Consider the following 18,277-nt stretch of genomic DNA (forward strand, 5'->3'; position numbering starts at 1 on the left):
GGGTGCTCCTCAGCAGTGCTGACACTGTCCAACCAAGCACAGCTGTCTCAAGGCCAATGGCATGGGGCTTGTTTGTACGAAGATGAACCTAAACAACAGTAGCCAGGCAGCCACAGACCTGCAGCCAGGCTTTTATCTACAAGACTGCAACGCTCATGCCTTGCTTTTCTGCTTCGCTCTAACAGGCATTCACTGCCCCGAGCCCCGTGGGGTCTGGTCGTGGGTTTTTGTCGGGGTGTGCAAGGCGAGCGCTTGTCCTGCGGCAGCTCCCTGCAGGCTTTGATCTTGGGGCTCCCTGAGGCCCACGTTTTGTTCCTCTGTCAATTCCCCCCCTCTTGCCTAGCTCATCTATTGCTGTACAAATAAACAGTGCGCCCTGCTGATATAAATACTGGAATATGGCCTTTCAAATAGAAGAAATCTTGGTGTATATATACTTTGTTTGACAGATTGGCCCTTATTGTAAGGTCTGCTTATAGTATCAGGGCTGAGTGCTCAGGCCTTTCAAGAAAAAAAGGATGTAAGGCAGGTCTCTTTGGTCAGATGTTGTTTACAGAAAAAGCTTTACTGTTGCTTCCCCCCCTTTTTTTCTTTTTCACTTTAAAACGTAAAAACTATCCAGGTGTTTTTACAGGGTCACAACAACCCATAACTTGGACATAATAAAACTTTAATAAATTACATTATGTTTGAAAACTTAGCAAAAGGAACACAAAATTATATATATATATTTTTTTCTTTTAGGATAGTGAAATGCCAAGGTACTAAAAATTTTGCTAGGTTCAGGTTCTGTGGTTAATTTATTAACCCTTACTGCTTTGGTGCATGAATCATATCCAGCCAATGCAGGCTTCAGAAGTGACAGACTCTCTCATCTTCTGGGTGAACTCGGTAGGGCTTTCAGTGCCATGTGCCCTGTAGACTCCCTAAAAAGCTGATCGGTCCGGCCTCACTGAGGACATCCTCCTCTATCCAAATTGCCCATTTTCAAGAAAACTGTAGCAACCTGATTAGAACAGTAAGTTCAAAGTAATTTAAATTAGTAAATGGTAAATTCAGATGAATAACTTCAGCACTGAGTACCAACAGGCATAAGCCTTATGACTTTGGAAATATGGCCTCCTTTGGAAAACAGGCCCCCCCCAAAAAACAAATAATTACTCTGTGTTGTAGCACACATTACTACTTCTGAGAGGTGTTGTGGCAATGGCTCCTGAGAAAAAAAGGGAAGAGGAGGAGGACAAAACTGGAATATTGATGCCATTCCAGTTTGCTCCAGGGAGGAGTTTCCTGCAGGAAACCCATGAAGGAGAAATGTGAAAGAAAAGCCAGATGGACACAGAGTGTAGAAAAATTGGAAGAATATGGCTGAAGACCCAACAATGATGTGTAACATTGGAACAACACAATGGAAGACCAAAATCTTCAGAAAGATTGACCATCTTTACGACCTAGTCCAAAATGACTTCCAAAGACAGGCATTCTGGGGGCATGGTGCTTTGCAGTGAACGAAGCAACACCTGGTGAAAGAAGCAGTGCAAGGTGAGGCCTGAGCATGGGGACTGTGCTTGAATACTGTGGGACTGAAAACACAGCTGTTATGTGAAGGCTGGAGCTGCCCTTCAATGCGCAGTGCACCGGTGAAGTGAGTATAAAGGAGAGACAGCGAGCTTGGCTCTAGCCTCACTGACTCGTGCTTGATATAGAAAATGAACATGGGACAAGAACACTACCATGGGGATAACTGAACAAATGGTATTCTTAAGCTCCTGGTAAAGCCAGAAGTGAAATGGATACTTTCAGAAGCCTAAACAGAGTTGATTGGATTGACAGTACAGGACATTTATGTCATTAGTAAGAAAGATACTGTTTTTTTGCTGAACTATCTTTACTTCTAAGTGCTTTCCAAAACCACAGAGACATCATATGCTGATTTTCTTGGCAGAAATCAAAGCACTTCTTTTTTTCTCATGCACGTAGGATGTAATAATGATATGTGTCTTCAGTGTTGCTATTTTGATATTATCACCTATTCAATGGTTTCTCAGTTCTACTTTTATTACTTAGACTAGTTCTAAGGACAAGAAATAGCAAACATTCAAAAAAAAAGGAATGGGTAAATGCCCATCAAACTAGATCTGCTACCGATACCTGAGCAATTAGGGGACAAGCTGAAGTTGTCTGAAAAATTTTACATTGCTATTAATTGATTATTTTTAATGTCTGCTTCGTTATTTAGTAGGATGAGTCTGAAACAGCAAGTTTGTGTGCTCCACTGATAGCATAACCCTTATCATACTATTTAACAGCATGTTGTATTATAATTATGAAATTTACTGTAAAGTTGAGTTAGTGTTCCTGCTGAGAAAACTGAGATCACAACCTCTGTTCTCAGCAAAATGAAGTTAGAAATTAAAAAAACAAAACAAAACAATTTATCTAAATTTATCTAAAGAGAAAGATGGTAAGCACAGACAGTAAGCACAACTGTCACTAAGCTCTCCTCAGAAAATCCATGTTGTGTGAATCCTCAGTTCTGTGTGTGTGTGTAGTACCAATGTAACTAAGAGAAGGTTTAAAACACAGAATAATCTTCAGTCTGTTGTGGCCATGCACAATTGAACACATCAGCTAGATATTTTTCTCCATGAATTCTCTCTGGACAGAGGAAATATTTGTCGAGTTTGAATAGAGGGAAATGCTTTAATGTTTTTTTTGGCCAGCCTTGCCTCCATGGGTCTATATGAAATGGTGAGAGAAGGTTATGCCTACTGGAATTTCAATCTGGTCCATGTTGAGAGGAGGAGAAACACCAAATGTTGACTAACAGAGAACCAGCTAGTTCCTAAAAGGTGCTTTCAGACAGTAATATGTGTACTGCCTGCTGCACTCAGAGAAGCAACATGGATAAAGAGGCACATGTGCAAGGACTAGGTATCTAGAAAATATGCCAAAAATGACACTTAGGAAAAAAATTAAGAATGAAGAGAACATGCATTAAGTTGCTTGAGTAAATATAATATGGGAAGATTAACGTTATCACACTTGTAAGACATGATTTGCAAGCAAGGGCTCATGTGAGGATGCAAAAGTCAGTATGGGAATGTTATACAAAACCAATGTGATGAGTGTGGTTAATTACTTCAAAGACACTGCAATTTGGACAGATGAAGCACAAAGCAGCAACAGTAAAAGCAAAAGGTATAGAAGGCTGTTGATGGTAAAAGGAGAAAAATATCTAAAAACCACTGTGATACCAAGGACATTCAGAGAACACTGTTTAGAACTGTTAAAAAAACAAAACAACAAAAAACAGATGACAATTTTGTACAAGTTTCTAGCACTTTAAGAAAACAAAATCAAATTAGAATGAAAGCCCAAAAATTGCAAGAAAAAAAGGGGAGGCATTTTTTTGATATCCAAATTACTGAAGCACAAATGTGATAGAAAAAAGAACACAAGTAGAAACACAAATAAAACTCCACAAATTTACAAGAAACAGTATACAAATATTAATGATGAAAACTGAATTGTGAACACCTTAATATACCGTAAAAGTGCAAGTGAATTGACACTGTTATTGGGAGATAATTTTTACCTGATTGAAATTAAATATTTGCTTTTCTCTAAATTTAACTTTTCATTAAAACTTCCTTAGACTTTTTACGAGCAAAATCTCTGTATTTCCAAGTCAGACTCCACAAAAAAGCCATTAAGACGAAGCAAGAGAAATACTGCAAAATATCATCTGTTCCCTGTTGCCAAATGCCGACAGTTACAGATGATGTGCTGGCTGCACGGGGAAACCAAACAAGTCCAAGCCAGAGGCAGGGTCTTACTCTGAATGCTGCAGTTTTAAGGAAACCACAGCAATGAATGCATTGTTAATAAAAGCATCATATGTAAAGCATGATACTCCGCAGCACACAGTGGAAATACATTTCACCTGCGACTCTCTCGCCTGTAAAATTCTTCTAAGGATTTCACAGTCTGCACAATTTCACTGCCTTTCTGGAAGGGCTGGAAAGCTCATTAATTTAACTGTGGGAGCAAAGTAAACTTGTAAGAGCTATGCCTGCTAATGTCACTCTCTTTGATTTCTGTTGCATTCCCTTGGAGACAGGAATTGAGCGAGAGAGGGAGGAGAGGAACGAGAAGACAAATGAGCTCAGGGCATGAAGTGCCCGGGGAAACATTGGACGGACTGTCAAGAGATACAAGAGGGGATTGAGAAGAAATGCACCTCTGGGAAAGGAAAAGGCGGGGAAGCCAAACACGCCTTAGAGAAATGACAGGAGACATGGGAAGGAGCAAGATACGAGGTAAGGAAATAAGGAAATGCAGTTGGAGGGGAGGGTCTGGAGAGCCAAAAAGACACTTGGAAGAAAGGGAGTGAAATTGCAGGGAAGAGGAGGAGGCATCTTAGTTTGGATCAGATATTGCCTGCTGACATTGCTCCCAAAAGGAGAGCGAGGCAAGAGTGGAGAAGACAGGAAAGAGATAATAATCAGTGGCTACTGGAAAGAATTCACAGCTAAGGGAGCAAAGTTATCTCAGATTAGCTGAAGGGGGAAGAGGAAGCCAAAGGCGATCGCTATGTTGTCTGCACTTCTCAGGGAAACAGGGGCACGAGGCATAAATGAAAGAAAATGTAGATGTGTGGAACTGTAGTACCTGCTGCCTTTGGAAACTTACTGATCGCTTTGCCTCTTTACAAAGGTTCCTGCAGATGCACCTAGGCTGGGACTGCAGAGGGATGGATCCCGGCCACCTGATGCTGGGCTGACCACAACTCGTCCTCAGCCGTCTGTGAGGAAGAGACCACTCAGGTGCCAGTTTGTATGCACACTGCATTGTTTTCTTCTTTTTTTAAGTGAGCTTTTGAAGCATTTTCAGCTGACTTGGTTGGCAAGTGCTGGCACACCAGGGCATTCATGGAGACGTGGTGTGGCAGGCTGGGGGCTCTGCCTTCCTGCACTGCTGAGCCAGTTGCACAGGGGCACCTCAGGGCTTCTTAGGAGTTCACTTCTGATTACTAGTACTTGTAATTTTCACTTTGAAAAACACAAAGAGTAAAACAAATATTTCCTATATGCCAGTCCTTCCCTCAGGCAAAGTAGAAACTAAAAAACATAAACTCTAGATTATTTAGTGTCCAGATGAAATAAAATAAAAAGTAAACTCCTTTTGGCTCTGATATTGGTGTGACTGAGTTTGTAGGGAGGAGGGAGAACATAAAAAGCTGCTATAATATGTGCCAGGGCAGCGACTGCCAATTTTGGGATGCAGTATTTTCTTCAAAGGTTCCTCTTTTCACTAAAAAGTTGCTCTAAAAAATTAACAAAAAATTAAATAGTTGTCTTAAATCTACTCTCACATCACTGAGAACTCAGCAGAATCCATGATGCAGTTGTACAGATTATTACAAGAGAAGAGTTAACAAAGCTATTACTGAATTGGCTCTGAAGACTGATCTTTTTATTACTAGAAGTGCAGTACTTTTACTCCACTATAACTTCTGCCATTTAAGCAGATGCATGACCACCAAATGGTGAAACAACTCAGCCATAATCACAGCTGAAAAATGACATTTCTATTCCATTGGAAATTCTAACAGTTAAAAACTTTTAAGTCTGAGTTGAAAGAAAGTCTAAATTCACAATGGAATATAAACATAATTCCCTTCCCAAAATATTTTGAGAAGCTGAGTAATAATATAAATGAAGTAAATAAAATACATAAATAAACTCCCATATGAAAAGAAAGTGTATCCAGCAATGAAACTGAAATATTTTGCTATTACCAAAATAGAACAAGAAAGTCAGAACAATTTCTTCTCCTCATTTCTTATTCCTATCCAGGCATCCTAGGAAAACCTTATGGCTTTAACAGGACTTCATTTTTTTCAACAGAAAAATGTTCAGCTGAAGAATTTTTAGCCCATACTACCTACCAACGTGAAAATGCCAAAAGCTGGGGCTGAGATACACACACACACACACACACACACACCATGTCACCCCAACAAAAACCCCTAAACAATATGCATGGTTTCCACTTTGGCAATAGATGCAGAAGCCTCTGGAAATCCAACTGAAGTCAGATTTACTATTACAAATCACCGCCACTGAAAACCAAAGTCAAAACAATGTTTGCTGATCCCAGAATAAAAGATGCAGAATGGTCTCGTTTTTATCTACTTTTTCTTCAAAAGGGAAGTACACAGACACAAATTTAGTGTATGGGGATATTTTATGTCCAAAAACAGTAAGCAGCTCTGATGCCCAATGGATGTCTTTAAGAATGCTGTTTTGGCAAGAAAAATAACCCAGTGCTTTTTTTTTTTTGCTCATTCCCTGTAGCTTTACATAATCAGCACAATTTTTTATTTTTGGTATTAACTTGTACAGAGCATCATAGAAAACATGACTGCAAGGGACCTTGAGAGGTCAGATGGTCCAGCCCCTACCCCAAGGCAGGATCTGTTCTTCCCAAGTTAGTCCTCAAAGATGTCTCATCTGTTCTTAAAGACAGCCTGTGAAGGGTAAGGGGTCACTGTTGTCTGTCTGCTTCAGGGCTCCAAAATCTTCACAGTGAAGTTTTTCCAAATGTCTAATCTCAATCTTCCTTGTTGCAATTAAACAGATTACTTCTTCACCATGGATACAGGGAGGAGATTAATATCTTTGCTTCTGCAAAAGCCTAATACACTGGCAGATTTGGGGTGAATAAAATTGCTTTGCTCTCTCCATAATTATTTCAGCTTGGGACTTCTAACGAGACATTGGTCTGAGGCAATTGTTTAGGAAGTGCATAAACAGCAGCTTGGAAATAATACTAACACTTTCTGAAGGGAATAGCCTGCCCTTTGGGTTCTGTGCAAGCCAGCTGGACATACCTAACACAGACCAGAAAGCCTGCACGAAAGCAGACCAGATGTGAAAGAGGGCTATTTACAAACTCAGTAAATAACTATCTATTTCATGACACACAGTAGCCTAAATTCTTCCTATGAGGAAAAATACAGGCCTTTAAAACACTTACTGGTGAACACAGTATCTGCTTTTTCTTGTGATCTTGCAGACGCCATGACCATACATTCAGGAGCCATCAGCTACTTCTGCAGTGCACCACAGTAGGCACGCAAAAACTACACACATTGTGGTGAGAAATTACTGCCCTGATTAAAACTCTGGGTCCTCAATTATTCAGTATGAATGCCAGCATGATTTGAAGTGCCTGCTGTACCCAACAGATGCCTTAATTTCAGTAAGGGACTTCACTATCCCCCAAATTGACTGCCTTGCCCAATCGCATGTTGGAAACAAGTGGGTTTTGTGCGTCACCGTTAAATACTGGATTTACTCTCTGAGGAAATATAGATGAGTATTTACAGCCCATCTGAAGCTGTGCTTTGGTCTCTCAGCATATAGGACACGGCTAACTCGCGGGACTGAGAACACATGCCCTCGCGACTGAACAGTGTCTCATTCCTCTGTGCATGTCTCATTCCTCTGTGTATCCTCGCTGTGCTTGTGTCCTCTTGGCAGGACCTAAAAAGATGCGCAGCGATGCACAAATGCACAATTAAATATTACAGACGTGCGCTAATGCTTTGGTAATGTGCCCACTCTGAAAGCCCTGCCAACTTGCAGCTTATTGTAAGAATACCTTAAAACTGGCAGCAGTGCCATTCCACCTGCTGTCTTTGTTAGGAATCAGCACTTCTAGCCATGTCTCCACTTCAGGACACAATATGCAGTGAAGCAGCACCTGCTGCTCTCGTGTCTCTGATGGGCAAATGTAAAGGTTGGAGAGTAGATACAGGTGCTCATAGACTTCCTGTGTATTGCCTCAGCCAAATGTACACTGACATAAATGTGAAGTTATCTCAGAACACAGATGTTTGGCTTTGCTGCCACTGCCTGACACCAGCACTTTATTTTCTTTATCATGTGTGTTGAATTGAAAGCTTTTTTTAGGCCCTGACCTTGGCAGCAGTTGCTACTGCATTTCATCTAAAAGATACAAGAAAAGAAGGAAAAAAAAAAAAAAGAAGAATGACTTACTGGATTTTCATGATGCCCTTTGTAATCCTGAATACTTCAACTGAGGGCCATCTAATGCTTTTACTTATCATACTAACTTTACATCTTCCACTCCTTCACAGACACATTTTTACCCAACCATGGCATCTGTCTTTCAAGTGATTTAAGAACACACATTATTTTCCAATTGACTGAGATAACTGAAAAAAATAAGCGTTAATTTTACATCAATCTTTATTAAAATAAATTGTGTTTTAAGCTGTATTTTTGATACGTTTTGTTTGGCATATCAGTCTGTAGTCTAGTTCATTAGGGGATGAAATTGCCTTTAAAGGCACTATCTGAACTGTCAGGTTCTACTAGTTTATCTATAAATTTTCATGACCTTCCTCATTTGATATAATTGAGGATTCTGTAAAACTTTTTGCTAATCTGGCTGTTAAGAACAGGCGTTGATGATTTAATGACTTACACAGGGTAAAACAATTAACTTAAAAGATTTTTCAGAGATTGGTAAAATTAAAAGTCTAGTATCTCTCACCGTTGTGTTTGCACGTGTGTATACCACACATTGCTGGTGGTCTCTGTTTTCAGTTTATTCCTACAGGAATGGTATTTCCCCCAAGATCATGCTTTCTCTTCTCAGATTTCTCCACCCAGGGTCCACCTGTGTGAAAGCTTGTCATGTCATCCAGGAGATGGTCCTGGATATTTGCCACTCAGGGAAACACAAGCTTTCACCACTTCAAAAAAATAAATAAAAAAATCCACCCAGCCTTTTCTGGGTAAAAGACAGTGCAGGCATGTAATAAGAAAAGATGTTAAAAAAACATAAAGAAAAAATGTTTAGCAGTGAAGCACATTTCTTGTCAGCATTTGCTGCAGAACAATGTCAATCTAATGAGCAAAAAGGATAAAAAATCTAGTTTCTCATGCAAATGTACAAAATCGTAGTTGTCTGAGTTACAACTTTGTTGACAAGAGTGAGATGTTGTCTCACAATTATTTTAATGTATAAAACAGAAATTGAAAATAATGAATTTAAGATTATGCAGACCCAATGCTTAGAATAAGTAAGATAGATGTGGACGGCCTGGAAAACGAAAAGTATCTTTCAGTGTTTTTTGATATTAAGTGTCATCTTCACATTTACTTACCGGTCTTCAGCAATATTTCAAGTGGTGCTGTATAGCTCAATAGAACTATACAGCATCTAGCTTTATTTTATGTACTTACTCAAAAAAAGTGGTCCATCCAGTCTCATCACTTTTAGTTGCCAGAAGTCCACTGTTACCATGGTAGGTAAATAAAACAAGCTCTTGTCCTTGTGCAGTCATGCTTTTCAAACATCCATTAGTGCCTATCGTCAACCAGATGACTTGGTTATCAGGAGAGACCACTCTCACTGGCATCCGGTTGGGGTCCCGTCTGATACGAAGAGTATTCCCATTGCTGTCCGTGACTGCAGTAATATCATTATCATTACTGTAGCTAAAATTGTACAGGTAGTCTCCAGTGACTAAACTCACAGTGTACTGGTGGGTACCATTGACATCAAAGATATAAAGCTCTTGATCAGTTGGAGAAGCAACTTCATAAAAGTTCATTGAGTTCAATAAGGGTTTGTTCTTTGACACAGCCCGTATCCTAATGTTTCCCAGATCAGCAATATACAGCGTGCCATCTGGAGACACAGCTAAAGAGGAAGGGGCATTAAGTTTGGCATCTTTAGCATAGCCATCTCCATTCTGGTAACAGTCACAGTTGACATCATTTTTGCAATCACACTCTGAAGGTATTCCAGCAACTAATGAGATCTCTCCATCGGTTGTAACCTGTCTTATCCTATTAATCTTTTTTTCATCAGTTTCTGTAATGTAAAGTACCCCACTGTAAGACACTGCAATGGCAGTTGCTGACTCTAATGTGGTCTGTACAGCATGCTTGCCCACCGTGTACTCCACTCCGGGAACTTGGCAATGCATTGGCCTCCCCGCAGCAATGCGAACCTGACGGTTTTCGGTGATCTGCAAAACTACGTTGTTATCCAGAACATAAATGGAGTTATCCATTGGGTTGATAGCTAAATCTGTAGGCCATTCCAGACGAACCTTAACAAAGAGAAGTGGTTTATTACACAGTTAACTAGTGCACCTTAAATGGAATGAATGAATTCACCTTCAGTTTTAGATAATGCTGTAAGGATATTTTTCATCTGCTGTAACCAATCAAGACAGAGAGACTTGTACAAAAAGGAATGCAGCAAATGAAAGATTTCAGGGAGGCAAGGGGAAGGGTTTCCAGATGACTACTTCATTGAAAAAACAGCAGCATTGGAACTATAATACAGGTCAAATTTCCTCTCCAATAAGTGCCATACTTGTTTTTATCACCAATGCATAAATAAAAATAGAGACAGCTATCAGTTTAGTGTCCACGGACAGTAGTCATTTTTTATTTTTGCACTAGCAAAAATAACTTACTACATTCCAGACTACGAAACACTGGAGTGTACTCAATTTCTAAACACAGCACTAGTGACATCTCTTCTTACCTACACAAACTTGTTGAGACAAAAAAAAATAAATTGCTCTATTATATATATCCTCTCATTCACCCTAGTAGGCTATTAGTAATTCAGAAAACATGGACATGCCAATACAGTTCTAACATATCTGTCGTTCTTTGAGTATTTACTACTGGACTTAACATTTCCTGCTGATGGTTTTGCTGTTCTAAACTAAACTGAACTTTATGGGCAGAAAAATTGAATACAGCAGCATTTATAGCTAGGAGAATACACTGAGATTCATGTCCTTGGAATAGGTTTCTTTCTCCACAAATTCTACTCTTAAATATTCATTACGCACTCCACCCAGTTTTATTTTAATGGGCAAGGAAGCTGCATTTGCATTTCTTGCCCAAGATTTGCTTTCCGAATTAGCAGCTGTTAATGCGTACCTGGCTGATGTGCATGCTGGTATCGCAGGTTAGAGGTCGTGCTGAGGTCAGGTCGTTGGAGCCAAGCAATGTGGATATTATACCATTCTGATCCACTTTTCTGATCATGGTCCCATCAACGAAGTAGATTAACCCATTCTTGTCGATTGCTATTCCTTCAGTGAAGAGAATAAAATTAAGTTGCTTGTACTAATATATTATCTGTAACTAAGGGCCTGAGTGGTATGTATATAGTGGTATGTATATTAAGGGCAGAAAAAGGCCTAGCATTTAAGTTAACCTGAAACACCGGGTAAGTGGGACCACATGCAACACTGATTTTACATCTTCACCATTGTTTGCCAAACACATAATCTAAACGAGCATTTTAAAGTGCTCAATAACCATGAAAGCCACATATTGACTATAAAATTAACCTGGCTCTCCTGCAGCTCTCTTCCTCAATGTTTTTTCCCCGGTGGGAAAAATTATTCGAACTACATTTTTGAACCAACTCTTGTATTAAACATGACCATGCCCATCTCTGAACTTTCATATTTACCTTTAGGGCTCATGAGAGTTGCCTCCACCGCCTTGCCTCCATCACCACATCTTGCCTCATCAAAGGGCAGGCACTGCTCCCCGGTTCCTCCTATTACCTCAGCATTTTTCGTCAGGTCTTTTGCACCCGTGAGTGACCTGGGCCGATAGATCCTTCGTGTGTTTGTGTCAGAAACGTACAAATCTCCTGTCACGGGGTCAGTTGCGAGGTAGTATCTGTGGGCTGGGTTGCTGCTGTAAAAAGGAATTACACATTGCTCGTGCTGTAATTAATTGCACCAACGTCGGACCAAGAAGAAAAGATTTCAGTTCATACACAGTCTGTACTAATACATAAATAGTTAACAACCATGCTGGTGCTCTGGGCTTATGCAGCAGAGGTCATGGCCCCAAGGCTTTTCTCGGTTTTCATTTGTTTCCTGTGTCAGAGGCAGGCCGACCTAGACTAGTCATCCTTTTGGGACAGAAAATTCGATTTTTTCTATGATGCTGTAATTAGAGACAGTTCTCAACACCATAATAGGCCACATCAAAACAGTGGAGTCTTAGAACTAGTGTTGACTGAAACCTTGGCTCAGTTTCAAACTTTGCAGCATGACCCCAACCCTAGCTTACACTTTGTTGCCGTTATCATCCTATCCGTTTTATTATAATTTACATAAGGCTGCTGGGGTGCACGGTTTATATAATTCATAAACAGATAAGGCAGAGTTCGTATTATTAGTTCACAGGCAAGAGATAAGACATCCTTCATAAGTATTTGTTTAATCCACTGCTTTCAAAGACGTGATATGCATGATTTAACGCATTAGGAAATGTCATCTTTTCCACCAGAACGCCGAGCGGAGCTTTTCCATTCTCCTTAACACAGAGTCATATTTCAAACAACTGTACACATTGGCACAAAACCACTAACTATGCCAACACAGTCTTTATTACAGTGAAAATATATATTGCTAACCATTTTCCCAGAAACGTACACTTTGCCTCTCCACTGGTGCTACATAATTGAGAATTACTGTCTTTTCTCCCCTGCTGGTGAAAAAACCTACCCTGGAGAGTACCTTTTGGGTTGATATATTACGACGTAGAAACTTAACCCACCGCAGTTAGGATTCCTGACCTAATTTACGACATGAAGAACTAAAATAAGGTCATGTAAACACAGGAGGTAATTTCAGATGCTCTCCTAATGGATTGAATCAGTGTCAGAACAGTCAGTTCCACTTCTGATGTTTGCAAAAGCGCTGCTGAAACCTATCTACCAGTCTTGGTGATATCCAAACATCTGTTCGCAGAACACTGTACTTCACATTTTGTAAATACATAACTGTGCTAATGTAACACATTTTTATGTACTGCCACTTGGAAAAAGCAACAAGAGACCAACAGGAACAACTTGTGAACAAACGATGCCTTTTAGCAGGGACAGATTTTTATAGCTCTCCAATTACAAAAACACAGAAAAATGTGTTGCATAAATAGGATTTTCTTTGGTTTTAAGAGTTTAAACATGTTGGTGCAGAAGGAAGAAATCAAGTGAAGCAGACTAATGAAATCAAATACACAGTGATTAGCACCTCTTAAAAAGCCCTGCTATGGAGCTGAATGTTATACAGCATGTCTGAAAACAATTAAGTGGAGCCTTAACTCAAATTTCTGTCTGTTAGAAACTTGTTATTGCCAATGCACTAAATAGTTTAAAGGTATTTTCTGAACCTTAATTTACAAAGAGATCATTTATATGATCACTATGTAGTGTACAAATTATTTATATCTCCATGGGCTGCAAATTAAATTATACCCATTTATATGATTACTCTGGTCTTTAAGAAACTTTGCAGACATTTCACATATAAACACATAGCAAAATGTGAATTAAATTTTATTTAATTGTAATTTAAAATAAAGTCCTTTCTTATGCTACTATAATCTAAATTAAGGTACTTTTCTTCAACTCATTTAACATTGCCTAAACCGTATTTTTCAGTTGTTGGAATAAAGAGTCACCAATTCAATAACTAAATGATTTATACATAATGTTATTTTTTTTAATTTCTAAAAAAGAATTTTTAAAGCTGCTCTCTTCATATATATGAAAACATTTATGTTTTAATAAATTCCAACAAAAATGATACAGCTCTTCTTAGTCAGGATGAGTTCTGGTAATAAGTAGTGCATCCGTATTAAAAAATACAGATGACAATTTAAGGATATTTTCTCATTTTATCCAAAAAAATCCCAACAACCCTGAGGTTTGGGAGCGCATAGGATATTATTACTGAATCAATATAAACTCTCCAATTTGTCTTAAGTAATGTCTAATGGTTTCTTTCTGAGACAATATAGCTAGCTTAACTTTGGTATTTCTTTTCGAGAGAAGGTCAGAAAACTGAGGTAGCTTCAGCTGCTAGGAACAAACCACCAATTCTCTGGAGCAAGGCACAATCTGAGGAACTAGATCACTGTCCACTGAAAGCCATGTTTCCTAGCCAGAAGACATTTATGCATACTATGCAGACCTCTAAAATAGCACAGGGTTAAGTATCCAACACCTGCAAAACTGCAGAGATTCTTCTATTTCATTGTGGCTTGAAACAACGTTAAGGCTCTGCCTTCTACCAATAACAACAAGAAAGAGAAGTAAAATGCAGAGCCAGTGACTTCTCGGCTCATTCAGTATTGCCAGGTTGCTGCACAGGGCTCTGGAAAACAAGCGGTTACATGCCAACACAGGGTCCAATAAAGACAAACGACTACAAATTAACTTGTTCTATCTGCACTTCATCAACAGTGCTTATGATTTAAAGCACACACACACGTGCATATGTGAGCACAGCTTAAGCCTTTTCAATGACCAGACCTTGCACATTTTCACATTCCTGGTTTTGGTTTTCTTAATGCAAAATGGTAAAATGTTAGAAAAACTTACTTGTAAGTGCTGCCTACTATTTAGTTGCTGTCATGATCTGTTTCTCATTGCTTTATCTTGCTTATGCTGTTCTTTTAAATCCTCAGCTGTCAGATTGCTTGCATTACTCTCCATGAAGAATTTAAAAAAACACTACTCTTCCTGCTCTGGCCCTGATCTATACTCTCTCATTCAATGTATGCCATCTAAACCATATGCCCTCAAAGCTGTTTTTAGGTCTAAGAAAACTTTTTTCTGTCTCTCTACAGACTCTGCAGGATATCGCCATAGCCTACAAGTGACCTCCTTGCCTTCAAAGTCCTTCTAAAAATTACTTCCATGAATGCCTATCAGCATTAATCAGCCACAAGCAGCAGGGTGTATAAAGACATCAGCTCAGCTTTCAGACTAAAAAAAGTTAGGTCACTGGTACATTAGAGAATAAATTCGACCTGCAGTGTCTCCCTAATTTAGAGCACAGGCTCCTTGAGGTGGGAGACTTGCTCTCTGTGCTGAACCACCATGTCTGTAGGTGAAGAAAGGTGAATGCTTGAGCAGATAACAGCTCTCAGCTAGTATTTAGTGCTTGTCGTCTGTTTTACTTGGTGAATGCATATTTTGCCAGGCAAAAGAAGCTATTTTGTCTCGCAGTGTGTCCTCAAGATGGGGGAACCCATGGCCACAGGACCTGGTGGATGCTCAAAGTTTACGTGTTTAAAAGATGTCAGATAAATCAATAGAACGAAGAGCTGTCAGGGGATATTCAACATAAAGGTACACTTGTGGCTTAAGAAGTCCCTGAGCAGCAAAACCCTAAGAGTTTTCACACTGGGAAAATGTCCTGTGATGGGAGAGAAAACTCAGACTCAAGTAGACCATGTTGGGCTGCACACTGGGCTCAACACCTCCCTGCCTGCTGGCTCCACGACCACTGCTGCAGTGCTCATTGTCCATGGTCTTCAAGGCATCTGCCTACCTCAGGAGGAACCCCCACTTTGTAGCTGCTACACAAGCCTATGAAGATGCTGTTACCCTAATTTGTGCAGTATGATTACAATGTCACTGTCTGGAGCTTATGCACATGTACATGAATAAAGGAGAAAAGCTCCAATGTTTGCCCTCAACAAATTGTTTCTGAAAGGCCACAGCTGAGACTGTGACCACAGCTCTGCTGGAGGTAAGAGAGGCCGTCACCACTAAATCACAGCAAAACACACCTTGTTGTACATCAGCTCCTTATTCCCATTTGTCCATTCCAAATTCCCATTTTCAGTATTACTCTGTATTCCACACATTTGTCAGACAATGTCTTATACAGCTGTAATCACAGCTCTGTGTAATCACAAGGGATTTCTTCTAAAAGTAGTGCAATAAATGCAAATTAAACTTAATAATGAAATCTAAAATTATCAGATTACCTCAGAGTCACACCTTGAAGATAACTTCAAACCAGTCAGACTATGCATCACCTCCCATTTCTGACTATTAGCAGTGATGCAAACATCTTATTTAGTCATGGAATTTTTTGCCTAACCCATTTGAAACAATTTTTTGAACATAAAACCTGTCCTTATAAAGAAGGTTCAGACTTAAGTCAATTTAAAAAATCTGGGCTAAAGGAGAACTGAGATATGACTCTCCTTGTTGAAAAATGAGGAAGGAAAAGGGTTGACAGCAAAAAAGGAGCGAAAGAGACCCTGCAGGGCTGCTGAGCCCTGTACTTAGCAAGTCTGACACAAAGTCTTGCAGGGCTTCATGTATCCAACAAGGCTTTAGCATAACGTGTTTTTGTCTCCTTTTCAGTGACAGCTGCTGTGGCAAAGCACTTCTAAGCATCCACCTTCCTCGCCTCTGTTCTTGCCACTATTGTACCTATGCCAGGACAGATGAATGCTGCACTACAACCCCTCTGATTACTCTTGTTTCTGTGACAAGCCTTATGGAATCTTCACGTACTTCAAAATCTGAACTGTTGGAGCCTTGTTATTACGTGACAATTTCAGCTTTCATTACTAAGAAAAGTTCACATTTAAACAAAAGCGTCTGTTTAATGTGAGCTTGAAAAGGCTCAGCATCAAAAGGCTAATGAAATGAACCCACTTTATACTTCTGTAATTTCTACTTCTATAATACTTCTATTAGTTATATGCTGTTCTCACTGTATTTGGGGGATCTGACTAATGAGTGAGTTTTGATAGAAACAGCGGAAGTGTGAGCAAAGGAACAGGAGCAAGAAGGCATGAAGGGATAGTGCAGGAGGGCACATACAAGCATAAAAAGAAGCCTGGCTGTGGACAGAGAGTGATGAGAAAATAGGAACTTGTATCCGAAAGGACGATGCAGCCTGACAGCTGACATAACTAAAACATATGAACTCATTATTTTTGAAAAATACTCCTCTTTCCTAATAATACATCTCAGAAAGGACTTGTCCATTATAAGCATTCATTTGTTAAAAAAGAAAAAAGAACAGTTAGAAATATAGAAATCTTCTGTAAGAAATGCTTACCTATGTCTAAAATCTTTATTTCTTGGTGGGAGCAAGTAAAAAAGAACAGAAAAACATTATTAGAAAAATATTCAGAAAGGGTGTTAGAAGATGAAAAGAAGGCAACATTTAAATCTATCATTAGTGAAGAGGTCCACTCACGTTGACTATGTAGGTTCACTCTTTAAACCCACAGAATAATTACTCTGGGAAGACCAAATTCTCACAGTTTGCATTTACAGAGTTAAGGTATTTTACCATGGTAAATTTTTATCATTTCAGTTTTAAATACTATTTCCAACATGTTAAAATTTTTGAATCCACTTCTTTGCTTCAAAAGCGTTTGGAAGCTCTAACTTACACAAGATCAGAAATCCATTCCATACTTCCGTTTGCATCAGTAATTCACAACTCTAAAGGTCCAAGATGTGAGTAAAACATACCTTAGCTCCAGAACACTAGTTACATTTCCAGATGGAAATATCCGCCGAACATAGTTGAAATCCCCAATGTAAAGACTTCCATCTATCCCACAAGCTAAGGCAACTGGAGCCAGTAGTTTATTACCATCAGCTTGACCGTTACAACTTGGACAGGAGATGCTGCGTCTTCTTCCATTGCCCATGATGCTACTGACAACTGGGGGTTGCTGAGATATAAATTGATTTTCACCATTTCCTTTGTAGAGGATTCCTGGCAGATAATATAAAAACCACAGAATAACAACAACAACAATAAAGTTTATAAAAACCTTGAATGTATGTACATGAGATGATGCATAGATATTCTGAATATCTCTTTTTATTTGAGTAATATAGTTTAATGGACTTTTAATTGTTTCAGCACCACATTTTTTCTCACTACAAGTAACAGAACTTAGTTATGAACCACAAATGTTTTAATAAAGTCACAAATACACTAAAACACACACAAAGCATTAAATTATCTTGTCCAAAAAATGTAGTAAAAATGCATTTTAAACTTCTGTTTAGAAATTCTCCAGAAATAACTGAAATTCTACCTGTGTATGTATCATTAAAAAGGAAAAAAATGTATTTGCAAATTGCATCTCTAATGCCCTACTATAACTAATTATGACTATGATGTCAAATGTAATCTAAAGCAGATTACTACTGCAAATTGTAAAGATTAACTAAACAGTTACTTCAAAAAATTGGAGATTGCTTCAATCTTACATTATAAAATGCTCTTTACTCAGCTCACAATAAAAATCTATCTCTGGCAATAAAGTCTGCCTCAATACCATGTCTGCAGTTATAGGCAGTTATTAAAAATGTCAAAAAAAAATAAAAATAAAAATGTGGTGCC

At 39.0% G+C, this 18,277-nt stretch overlaps 1 protein-coding gene across 5 annotated transcripts in view; it reads right to left on the reverse strand.

The window, feature by feature from the left end:
- The window catches only part of TENM3 (teneurin transmembrane protein 3), a 420,747-nt gene that overhangs the window by 25,798 nt on the left and 376,672 nt on the right, over nucleotides 1-18,277 (reverse strand). For 3 of the 5 annotated variants that reach the window (XM_035557879.2, XM_050710510.1, XM_050710511.1), the window contains 4 exons: nucleotides 17,392-17,641; nucleotides 11,551-11,783; nucleotides 11,010-11,164; nucleotides 9,285-10,159 (listed from right to left, as the gene is read on the reverse strand). In XM_035557879.2, the coding sequence (XP_035413772.1) occupies nucleotides 9,285-10,159; nucleotides 11,010-11,164; nucleotides 11,551-11,783; nucleotides 17,392-17,641 (1,513 nt within the window). Of the gene's footprint in view, nucleotides 1-9,284; nucleotides 10,160-11,009; nucleotides 11,165-11,550; nucleotides 11,784-16,969; nucleotides 16,991-17,391; nucleotides 17,642-18,277 lie in introns of all 5 variants that reach the window. The other 2 variants (XM_035557878.2, XM_050710512.1) reach the window with 2 other exon arrangements.

Source organism: Cygnus atratus, chromosome 4, assembly GCF_013377495.2.
Source record: "Cygnus atratus isolate AKBS03 ecotype Queensland, Australia chromosome 4, CAtr_DNAZoo_HiC_assembly, whole genome shotgun sequence".
Lineage (NCBI taxonomy): Eukaryota > Metazoa > Chordata > Aves > Anseriformes > Anatidae > Cygnus > Cygnus atratus.